This window comes from Staurois parvus, unplaced genomic scaffold (assembly GCF_062004578.1).
Source record: "Staurois parvus isolate SC_StPar_1 unplaced genomic scaffold, SC_StPar_1.0 ptg000634l, whole genome shotgun sequence".
Classification (NCBI taxonomy): Eukaryota; Metazoa; Chordata; class Amphibia; order Anura; family Ranidae; genus Staurois; species Staurois parvus.
In genome coordinates this window covers 14,860,769-14,873,321 of record NW_028318430.1, presented here as the reverse complement: position 1 = coordinate 14,873,321, position 12,553 = coordinate 14,860,769, and the positions used below count along the sequence as shown (strand labels likewise).

Sequence of the window (12,553 nt, the reverse complement as noted above, 5' to 3'; positions counted from 1 at the left end):
TCTTTTTGGCAGGTTACAAGCTTTTTTTTTTGTCCCATAGACTTTAATAGAAACGCCTGAAAATGTGCGACTTGAGCGTTTTACGAGCATTTTGTCACATAGCTTCTGCTCAAACAGCAGCTCTGCACCCCTAATTTCCTCTCCCTAGTGCTTTCTGTTGGCTAAACAAGCCTGAAGCTGTAAAACGTTTGTAATACACTTCGAAAACACATGTAATACACGTCTAAAAATGCTCGAAAACTCTCAAATAAAAACACCAGTAAAACTCTATTTTCAGATATGAATGCAGCCTGAGATATGGCTGCAATCCTTCACAATGTACATCTAGAAGGCTCAGGGAGTGGGAGCAGTTAGGCACGGCATATAACTCATAATGCGTCCTCCCAATTTATTTTTTAGGTAATAACTATATATTTAACAACATCAACTGGATTTGTTCTCACCTTAGTGTACTCTCTCCTCATACGTGTCCAAATAGTATGTACTAAAGTCAACTTTCCTCTGCTTACCTGCACTACAGTGTCTCTAAATAGTCAGCTTAAGCAGGTGTAGGCAACCTTAAAGAGGTGGAGATCATTCAACTGCGAGTTCATTACACCCCGGTTAAATTGTTTAAGATGAGACTTTTGTCTGATCCAGCTTGTCCTAAGTATAGCAAAGATCATGGGGATCTGATGCACACCGTATTTTTCACTCCATAAGACGCACCTGACGATAAGACAGACCTAGATTTTAGAGTAGGAGAACAAGAAATAAAATTATTCTGAACCAATGGACTGCAGACACTACAGGAAATTACCAGAGACTGTGGATGTACTACAGGAGATGACCAGAGACTGCAGACATAGTACAGGAGATGACCAGAGACTGCAGACATAGTACAGGAGATGACCAGAGACTGCGAACATACTACAGGAGATGACCAGAGACTGCAGACATAGTACAGTCGATGACCAGCGACTGTGGATGTACTACAGGAAATGACCAGAGATTGCAGACATACTACAGGAGATGATCAGAGACTGTAGACATAGTACAGGAGATGACCAGAGACTGCAGACATAGTACAGGAGATGACCAGAGACTGCAGACATAGTACAGGAGATGACCAGAGACTGCAGATATAGTACAGGAGATGACCAGAGACTGCGGACATAGTACAGGAAATGACCAGAGACTTCAGGCATAGTACAGGAGATGACCAGAGACTGCAGACATGGTACAGGAGATAACCAGAGACTGCGGATGTACTACAGGAGATGACCAGAGACTGCGGACATACTATAGGAGATGACCAGAGACTGCAGACATAGTACAGGAGATGACCAGAGACTGCAGATATAGTATAGGAGATGACCAGAGACTGCGGACATAGTACAGGAAATAACCAGAGACTGCGGATGTACTACAGGAGATGACCAGAGACTGCGGACATACTACAGGAGATGACCAGAGACTGCGGACATAGTACAGGAGATGACCAGAGACTGCGAACATACTACAGGAGATGACCAGAGACTGCGAACATAGTACAGGAAATGACCAGAGACTGCGGATGTACTACAGGAGATGACCAGAGACTGTGGACATAGTACAGGAGATGACCAAAGACTGTAGACATAGTACAGGAGATGACCAGAGACTGCGAACATACTACAGGAGAAGACCAGAGACTGCAGACATAGTACAGTAGATGACCAAAGACTGCGGATGTACTACAGGAGATGACCAGAGACTGCAGACATAGTACAGGAGATGACCAGAGACTGCAGATATAGTACAGGAGATGACCAGAGACTGCGGACATAGTACAGGAAATGATCAGAGACTGCGGATGTACTACAGGAGATGACCAGAGACTACGTACATAGTACAGGAGATGACCAAAGACTGCAGACATAGTACAGGAGATGACCAGAGACTGCGGACATAGTACAGGAAATGACCAGAGGTTGTGAACATAGTACAGGAGATGACCAGAGACTGCGGACATAGTACAGGAGATGACCAGAGACTGCGGACATAGTACGGGAGATGACCAGAGACTGCGGACATAGTACGGGAGATGACCAGAGACTGCGGACATAGTATAGGAGATGACCAGAGACTGAGGACATAATACAGGAGATGACCAGAGACTGCAGACACAGTACAGGAGATGACCAGAGAATGCCATTCACAAAACGCAGCACTTCCCACGCCTGCGCAGTGGGCACCCGGCTGAGAAGCGACAAGCTGTCACAGCCGAGTGCCCACACTAAAGATGTCGGCACCAGGGAGAGAAGACGGCCGGTGAAACCAGTGGTGGTGAGGACACCGCTGGACCGAGGGATAGGTGAGTGGCTGTATTTTAAAAGTCATTACCCACAGTTTTTATAGCTGCTGACCTTTTTTTTCAGCTGGAACTCCGCTTTAAGGGGCAGCTGCTTTGGGCCCTGCCTGGCACTGCTACAGAAGAGTCGAGTGGCTGGTCCGGTATTTTAACACGGCGGTGGTGACAAGGAGAATACTGGGCCGGCCGCTCCATATTTGCTCCATAAGACGCACAGATATTTCCCCCCATTTGTTTTGGAGAAAAAAGTGCGTCTTATGGAGCGAAAAATACGGTATGTTGTAGAGATGCCCTAAGCTGCACAGGTAGTGGGAATCGATTCTAACTACTATTAGGAAAGCACCCCAAATTGATCTTCCCCCTGACCCCAAGCGATGCATATTGGGTATTCTAGAAGATATAGTTCCAGATGCCTGTATTAGGGAAGCTGTTTCTAGGGCCCTATTCCACGCACTTAAAGCCATACTACGCCACTGGAAAATTGCTTCCCCTCCCTCCCTTAAGGGATGGTTTACGCATATGGGTACCACTTTAAGATATGAGGGGGTTATCTATCAACACAGAGGATGTTTTGATACATTTGAGTTTGGGGAGGTTGGCTTGACTTTTGCAGTTTGGCTCCAGTTGACCTAGTTATGAACAGGATATTGGGGTAGGTTAACATTTGCAATATTATTTTTATATGCACAGTTAAAGTACAATATGTAGTTGTTAACACGCTGTGAGACCATTCTCATGCCTGCTCTTTTGGGCATAACACTGAAGGGCTCAGATTTGCCTCAGTCTATATAGTGCTGGACATTGTAAATGTATTTGTTTACTTTTATATGACTTGATGCACTGGATGCTATGTTTGGAGCTTCTGTGGAACCTGTATGCTTGCAAATGTTTGATAAAGGTTCTTTTTGATAAAAAAAAAAAAAGGAGGTGGAGATCTACCTGAACAACATGGGAGAAGTCAAAGACCACTGGACACAGTGTCGCCTCCTCACATCTGATTTAAACCTCTAATTGTATACTACCATGTTGAAAACACGTGCATTGCATGGCAAACATGGGTTTAAAAAAGGTGCTGAGGAGGCCTCTGTGACGATCGAGGCGTCAGACCCCAGCCCTTCTGACCAAACTCGTGACCGAAAGACTAGCCAATCTAAAACTGCGCTGTCATGTGCGTAACAATGCCACGCCAATCTGCACCCTGCACACAGATTTCCCAGCTAATGGACCACAACCTGTGTGCCGACAGCCTGGGAGCGATTGTTACTGGGTTAGGTTAATTACGCAATTAACCCTTCACACTGCCACCACCTCCTTTTTGTACAGAGAAAGAGGAAACTCTGCAATATCAGCAATAACACTATGATGTTTGAATAATCGTTGGTATACCACTGTCACCGCAGGCAGAGATATACTGAAGTTTAAAACACACACACAGTAGCGCTTTTCAGAGGCAGGGGTTCTTTAGTTTGCATTAAAGAGCTTTAAAAACAGTTCAACACTTTCAGAAAGTAAGATTTATTACTAAAAGGTCAAAAGGGTGCAATAAAAATATTTACAGAAAAAGATGTAACCAATATATATAAATATACAGAGAACAATAGCACAGTAAAGAGATAACAGAAAGGAATTTAGGGAGGTAAAGTACTTGCCAAACCTCCTGGTTTAAGCAGATCAGGTTTCATGAGCCAAAAGGATTTATCTCCCAAAGTTAGTTCCGATGTTAAAAAGGGAGATTCTTCAACTTTGCTCAACTCAGCTCAGCTTAGCTTTTTCTAGGAACTCCACAGGGTGTCTCCATGAAGCAGAGAACGAATCACCTCATTTGGGGAGGGGGTTGTGTAGGCGAGGAGCTCAGGCTATGACCAAAGCCTTCACAAATTATGCTATGGCCAATAACCTTTCCTAGGTACATATAACATTCTATCCACGAGTAGATTAATACCCAGAATCATCTGCTGAACGGTTAGATATGAAATATGACATACCTGCTTGAATGGTTAAGGAGATATAATTTTCTGCTTTCCTGTATATGTCAGATGGGGGGTGTAATGTATCAGGCGATTTGTATTAGAGTGAGCCATCCGAATATGTGCTCCATGTTTGTGTAATTATTTCCTATTTGAAGATATAAAATTATATGGCAAAGTGAGTTTTTAAATGTAAGTCTGTTTTTACGACTAGCTGGAATGTCTGTGAACTGAGTGAAGGACTTGGTTTGTGGTTGTACGATATCCCAGATTGCGAATCTAACAGGCATCTAACACAGCTATAGCCATGGAGCTCTCCCACTGGGGCCTGTTGCCTTTTGAACTCTGCATCAAACAGACCAAATGTCACTCAACAGAGAGGGAGGGGGGATATTGGAGGAATCTGATTTGGGAGAGAGAGATACAAAATGGAGGGGTATGGAGCAAAATGGATGATCGCGTCCATCTCTGTGTGCATGATTGCAACAGCCTCCTCACCCCTTGTCAAACACCCTTGGATCACTTTTCAAAGGAGCAACAGGGCCTGCTGCACTCATGAATGTGCCCTCATGAATGTTGCATTTGGTAGGTGCACCCTTAGGGCTCGTTCCCACATAAAGCTGGGGTGTGGTAAAACCCTGTGGTTGAGTTATGGTTTTACTGCCCCAACTCCCAGTCAAAGGTGTTCACATGCTTCAGCAGGAAATAAGCCCTCTGTTGCTTTTGGTAGGTCTTACGGTCTTCCAATCATGACACATTCAAGTAAATGAGGCCACTCTACAACTGCATGCTTCTGCAAGGTCCAAGGGGTTAAAGCAGGTGGTGAGAAAGCAACACAACACTGCCTGCTTTACCCCTTGTTTGCTGTACTGCACAAGGTTGCAGGGCACTTGCACAGTGGGTTCACTTGAATGGGTCATGCTTGGCTGGTGCTACACCCACCAACCAACCATGACAGAGTGTATAACTTCTGCTGCGACATGTGTACACCCCTGGCCACTGCAGCTAAAGGGGGTGAGGTTGGTAAATACACGTCTTAACTATGGGGTTTTATCACCTCCCAAACTGCAAATGTAAATGAACCCTTACTGTTCTGAGCCCCCTATAAAGCTGGTTTCATATTGATGTGCTGCAGTTTATCTGCACCGCGGGTGCAGCACAGTGCATCTGCGAATCTCCTGGGTTAGCTTTGCTTTGCCATAGACTTCTATCATATCCTGCAGGTGTGGTGCACTTTCCTGCATTCAGGTATTTTGGAGCATGTATGGGCAGACTGAATGTACCAAGTTGATCGATCTTGGGTACAACCACCCTGCTGGATTTTACATGTCACTATCGCTAGCGGCTAGTATAGCTGCTAGCAATAATTACTGTCTTTCCAGCGGGGATAGCTTTCCCCTCCTCCCTGCCGGGAGAACACTATGGCATGGCTGATGGGGGAATCGAGTGACTTTCTTTCCTGCAACCAAGAAAAACATTCAGTGAATGGGCTACTTTAGGAAATAAGCTGTAACAAAAGAAGGGTCGGCAGGAGTTTGGCTGCAGCTGCAGAAGGCTACCAGACAACTATGATTCCCAGAAAATCAAGCTTCTTCTAACAGAAACTTTTATGCTCCTAGACTAATAGTAATACCAGGAGCATAGGCTGCAGCTGAGAGAAGATACATTGGATGGAGTTTATCACAACTGGAGCAATCTGAATCTGGAGCAGCTGTTCATGGCAACCACTCAGCTTCTATCTTTCATTTACAAAGCTTAATTTAACACACTGAAGATAGAAGCTTATTGGTTGCCATGCACAGCTACTCCAGATTTTGTTTGCTCCAGCTTTGATAAATTATCCTTCTTGTTCCCACAGTTAAAATATTGCCAAGTGGTTATTACCCTTGCACATCCTGAAGAGTCACCTATCAGAGCATGGGTTCACATTACATTAGGACATCCACTGTCAATCCTCCAAATCCTTGGATAGTTTGATCTGGTTTGAGAATACTGCTCACAGATAAACTCCCACTTCATCTTGGCAAACACCATGCACCATTTATCAGTGTTCTATTGAGAAAATGTAATTGAATAGGCTGCAGAAGATGGGGTAAATATGTGAACTGTGCTCCTAGCAGATTAATAAGCAGATCCAGTTTACTTATCATTGGCTGTGCTATGTTGCGGTGTGCTAAGCAGATAATGACTTCTGACTTTCCTGACCTGCATACTTGTCAAAATATAGAAACCAGTGGGTTAGTGTAATTGCCTGGCAGCTACCAGTTCCAGAAGATGACTGGGAATGTCAGCCCCAATATGTATTCCAAGACTGGTTCACTTTAAGCTCAGTATATTATTTTCAAATGGTTCACTCACTATCCAAAAATAATGTTCTGAGCTATTACTTATGGTCCCTATCCCTTTTCTGCTCATATCTTGCTTTCTTGCTCATGTTCTCAGGAACCATTTTTATGAGATATATCCTGAATATACCTCTTTTTAATGATATAATTTAAATGGCAAACTTTCCTTTAACAAAATTTAAATTAACTTATCTTAATATATTTATGCATTGGGCAACCCATCCAATGTGTATGAATTCCAGGAGCTCATAGGAAATCAAATCATCCTGTGCGCTCTTCAATGGCTTTCAATGTTTAGTTCATCTTACTGCCACTGGGGTTGATTTACTAAAACTGGAGAGTGCAAAATCTGGTGCGGCTGTGCATGGTAGCCAATCAGCTTCTAACTTCAGCTTGTTCAATGAAACTTTGACAATAAAACCTGGAAGCTGATTGATTTCTATGCAGAGCTGCACAAGATTTTGCACTCTCCAGTTTTAGTAAATCAACCCCATTTTGTCCATTCTGTATCAAGTCAGTATTTTTTATTTACACATAAGGTGTGAATTGATAACATATTCAAGAGGGAATAATTGAAAACTAATTTATCTTTTGACACCTTTCCCAAAATCGGTCTACGGTTTAAAGTAGCATTAGATCCTTAGCATTTTTTGTTTAATAAATTGAGCACAATAAGATACACATTCCCCAGTAAACTAATTGTCAAAATCCTTACCCAAGCACTAGCAGTTTACAAATTTCAGTACTGCTGGCTCCTGCTCTCTCATTGCTTCAGCCTTGAACTTCCAGTCTTTACAGGAAGGAATTATCAGTGGACAGTGCAGTCTAGAGCCAATTTGTTATCTAAAAGGAAAGAATGGGGAAGAGGAGCAAGGGAGTGCCTTGCCATCCTAGGCAATAGGGCTGTGTGTATCTATTGATGCACACAGTGTAGGGAGACACAGCTCTAGTGCCTGCATGCAAGGATAGCTTCATAGGATCCAGCCCGATACAGAAAAACTGTGACAGCAGTCATAGCACCAACTTAAATCAGAACACAGGCAAGAATTAAAAGATAAATACGCTGCCTAATCAGTAAGTTATATTAGCTGCAGAAAGTGCTTAAAAAATTAGGTTTTAATATCACTTGCAGCAGTACTGTATCTATAATTTGTTTTTATATTCGGGGTATATATACATATCAGCACTAGATACAGTTCTGGTTGTAAATGGGGGAGTGAGGTTTTGCTCTCTGTATGTAACAGTCAGGTTCATGATCTTCCTATATATTTGTGAAATAGCCAATATAAGTTAAAAATGTGTCTATTTCTTTGATAAATGTACTTTGCAAACCACAAAAAATGTAATGTCTTTTAAATAAATACATTATCTGCTTTGCCTATATGTCTGTTGCTAGAAGTGTACTTTGAAAATATATAAAATTCCTAACACTGGCTCACAACTGCTATTATCATATTTATTTTATTATATTTCTCCTTGTGTTTATAGATTGCTCTTGCTGGCTTTTGTGATATGGCTAGATAAATATTTACACATGGGATTTGAAGGGGTTTGAAGGATTTGGCCTGTGCTGTTTTAAGAAGATTGCTGATCTATGTAAAGAAATAGTATTATTTTCTCACTACCTCCAGGATTATTCAGTAAGGCAATACAAAGGGTAATGACAATGTGAAAATTGCAACAACAAAAAAATTGCAACAAATTGGGATTCAATGTTTAGAAATGTTTATAAATGATATTAAACTGAAACCTTATTGGGCATGGTGTGGACTGCATTGAGCACATTTCACTGTTCTTTGCATTAATATAAAGGTTAGAATGATTGAAATAATTAAGAAGTCAGACATTACTTGTACTATACTTGCAAATCATCAAACTTTAGCAGATTTTCCTCCATTGGTGGCTTAGGGGGAGATTTACTAAAACCGGAGTAGGCAGAATCTGGGGTAGCTGTACATTGTAGTCTATCAGCTTCTAACTTCAGCTTGTTCAATTAAACTTTAACACTAAAACTTGAAAGCTGATTGGTTTAGATGCCGAGCTGCACCAGATTTTACACACTCCAGTTTTAATAAGTCTCTCCCCCTAGTTGTACTGGGTCTGGCCCAGTTAGAGCATTGTTTTGGAACATCGAGTGAGGATTTGACTATGTGGGACTTTATTTGGAGGCAGAAACAAGTACTACTGACCCTTGGAAATGTTACCAGTTATGGCATTCAAGTGTCTTAGGTATGTGGTAGTAATGCTTAGTGTCTTCTGATTGAAGTTTTGTTTTGCAGCTATCCTCTCTATGAGGGTGCAGTAGTTTTGATGTGTGGGAACCTAACCTTGTTACAGTCCTAGGCTGTCTGGTCCCTGACAGAACTGTAAAGAGAGCTAGTTCATCAGGCAAATAATCTGGAAGCGTGTGGTGAGGAGCACCTAGTACAGGCATTCATATTAATCATGATCCTCCCATCATGATGGTTGGGTGGAAGTCATGCTATCATCTGAAGTTCTGAACCAATAATGAAGGCCCTTTGAACCTCCTATAGGGAAAAGGAGCCTTGACTGCTGAAAGCATGGCACCACTGTCTGAGTGAGGCTGAAAGGGAAGTTAATAGCTTCGGATTGGCTGTAAAGACTTGAGATGACTGAGTGGAACCTGAATTCTAGAAAAAGGTTATGCTGGGGCATGACCAACTGTTCTACGGAGATTCAGATAGCACAAGATTTGCTCGCCTGTTGTGATGTTTTGTCACAGTTTTATTGGTGATTTTGACCTTGCCAGCAATTGATGTTGCTTTATGGGCTATGCTTTCAAGTTAAATTCTGGGGTCAGTCTAATGCCTGTTTGACACTGATGGTAAGGACAGGCCTCTTAGACTGTGTGAGTTCATGTTTTATGGGTGCTCACAATATACCTGTGACTGGCATTGTTGTTTGGTACATTTGGAAGGTTGTTACATTTGCAAAGTTCAATAAAGCCATGGCCTTGCCTTGTTTCCAAACTAATCAGCTTCCATGTGTTTTTGGAGGCCAAGGTATTGGTTTATTAGTTGATCATAAATGAGCCTATGCTTCTCAGAAGCCAAAGACTTACTAGCAAGTTGTACCACTGTCTGTACTATGCTCTCCGCCTCACCACACACTCAGAGATTGTTATGATATTCAGGCATTTTGCAACTTGTTGGAAAGTCTTGGTGTTACTGGTTATTAAAAATTAAAAAGCGAGTGCTTTTTGCTTATGTTTATCCATCAACCAAATTGCAAGATAAAAAGGATTGGGTCCCAAAGGGTTCAAGACAGGGTATGTGTCTCACTGGCCAATAGTGTAACTTCTGTTACATTATGCTTTGGGACAGTCTACGGTTTATGAAGTTAATGCTCAACACGAAACATGGCAGTTCAAGACAAACACCGCTTGGCTTCTTCTGCCAAGGCTCTTTTGTTCATCCTAGTGTTACATCTGTGGAATCAGATTTCACTTTGAACCTTTCTTTTGACAAATGGATAAAAATTCAAAATGCTGAATAGAGATTATTTTGAACAGCTGTTATACCAGCCTGTGTCACACAACAACTGCTGGTGCCTAAAAATAATCTTTATTAACAGCAGCAAGGAATCTAGTCATGTATGACTGAAGGCATGCTTCAGCAGTACAATGTGACACCCCCTTTTTTTCCTGCAACTTCGTACAATTAAGCCAGCAATCTTTCTTTGCTGCTATCCGAACACTATAGAACGCTATTAACAGACAAGATTGTGAGAGCCGCAGTGCTGCAGAAGCAGAAGCAGCATCACACCTCTAATCTGAAGGAATGAGCCTGCACACCAGTCATATCCCTCTCTTCCCAATGATGTGGGATTAATAGGAACACATAGCACATATACTACGCTGGCACGTGCAGTGGCTAAGCTTCAAGACACACGTACAGGTCTATGGTAACTTCAGCAGACAGGTGAAAATGAATAGAAAGCCTCTTCAGTACCTTGGAATATAAGCTGTATTGAATAAATAATGCATTGAGGGGTGAATCGGATACCTGATGGAGGAGTCTAAATAATGCACGTCTATACACAAGAGTTTTAGCAGCGAAGAATGCAGACAACTGGACCCAGGCTATCGGGCAAGATTGAAGAATGTCTCACTATCATTTTATTAAATGCTGTGAGTACTTCTTTTACGCGTCTGTATGTGTTTAATTGGTGAGCTTTATATGGTTTGTGATTTGGGATGAATGAGAATGTTGTGTTTCACAGGCTGATGCTCTGTGATTACTGAAGCAGCCTGTGCTGTTGGTTACAAGAAGCTGAAGCTTTATGTACCTGCATTGTACAGTATACTTGACATAACTGTAGCAACTATCTACCTTATGTTTTATTAGCCTGTATTAATCCATATATAACCAAATATGTGTATGCTGAATAATGAAATGTGATTATACTCCATAAGATTGTTCCAATGTACATAAATCATACCTTGTGTGCGCACTGCACAACACTGCAGTTTACTTAAAATCTAAAAATACAATTCTAAAATAGATAGAATCAGCTGCAATCAATGCTGCTTGCTAGATTTCTTGTGAAAATTGGCAAATATTGTGCCAGTCCATTTGTCCTAAGTGTGTTCTGTCAAGGTCATTCATAATAATATCTGCTGCATATTGTAATTCTTGAGGATCATCATGAGAAATGTATGCCTTTGATGTCTGTGATGGACGGACAGATTTTCTTTGAAGTAGCTGTGTAGCCACCAGGTTTTATCATATTATAATGCTGTTATGATGAATGTTTTCACATTTTTACATTTTTTTGTTTCCTTGTTGCACTAAGTATTTAAATACATAGGATTGTGTGGGCAATGTTCAGATTGAATATCTAAGATCTGGCCATTGGTAGTTCATATCTGAGAGCAATGAAACTGAAGGGGGGGGGGGGGGGGGCATTAGGTGGTTGTGGATTCTGCTGTGATAGTAAATCTTGTCATGGTTATGGCTTGTGCCAGCTCAGGTATTAGAAGCCTTTGCATCTAATGTGGACTGTTATTTTACTATTTGTGTCTGGGTTTATCTGTGATTATTTTAAGCAGGGGGTCTTAATTTATGACTAGTAACTTATATACAGTGGCATGGTAATATTAATATAAATTATGTGGTTTTCCAAATTATGTACAGTTTATGACAGCCAAACTAAACTGAGTTTATGTCATATACCCAGGAAAAAATATCTATTTTATGGCCTTTTTTAACCTGATTGGGAATTTAATGGCCTGGCAAGTTGCCATAGTATGTATTGCTGTATATTTTACAACAATTAATAGCAGTTATGTGTATATTAAGGTTAAGTTTCATATTTAACATGCACATAATTGAGTATGAATCCTAATACCTAGTAGTGTTACTATAGCAAGTACCACAAAATCAACATAGGGGGGAATGGTAGGCTATCTTTGCTCAGGATAATATCATTTTGTGATTTTACTATGAAGAAGCACACATGCAGTCCTCTGTAGAAAAAGCTCCACCCATTAAACTGATGCTTCCTATGGATACCCATAAACATTGAGAACATTTACTACTTAATCCAGTTGTTACCAGTAGCCTTATGGTACCCTTATAGTAAGGTTGACATGTTTGATAACAGTACCTTAAAGAACTTACCCATTTTTTTACCTAAATCAGACATGAATTTCTATATTGTAGTATATTACGTGATTTGTAAGCAGACTTTGCATGAAGAAAATCGTTTTTTTATATCTTCTAAAGAACACCCTTGGTTAGTACTAGTTACTGCATCAGCTTCTGCAGAATCCAGTGGCCAGAATATTGTGAATGCAAAAATGATTTTTTTTATTAGCTATCCTACCCACAGGTTTATTATTCATCAGTTTGTGCCACCTCACATCAAAACCACATTTGTAGATACCT

At 41.2% G+C, this 12,553-nt stretch overlaps 1 protein-coding gene across 3 annotated transcripts in view; it reads left to right on the top strand.

Moving 5' to 3' along the window:
- Positions 1 to 12,553, top strand: part of MYO16 (myosin XVI) — a 468,341-nt gene that overhangs the window by 102,115 nt on the left and 353,673 nt on the right. The window contains exon 1 of one of the 3 annotated variants that reach the window (XM_089693595.1): positions 10,367 to 10,794. The exons of the other annotated variants lie outside the window; for them this stretch is intronic. Within the exon in view, the coding sequence (XP_089549721.1) occupies positions 10,767 to 10,794 (28 nt within the window). The 5' untranslated portion in view covers positions 10,367 to 10,766. Of the gene's footprint in view, positions 1 to 10,366; positions 10,795 to 12,553 lie in introns of those variants that run through there. 3 annotated transcript variants of the gene reach the window in all.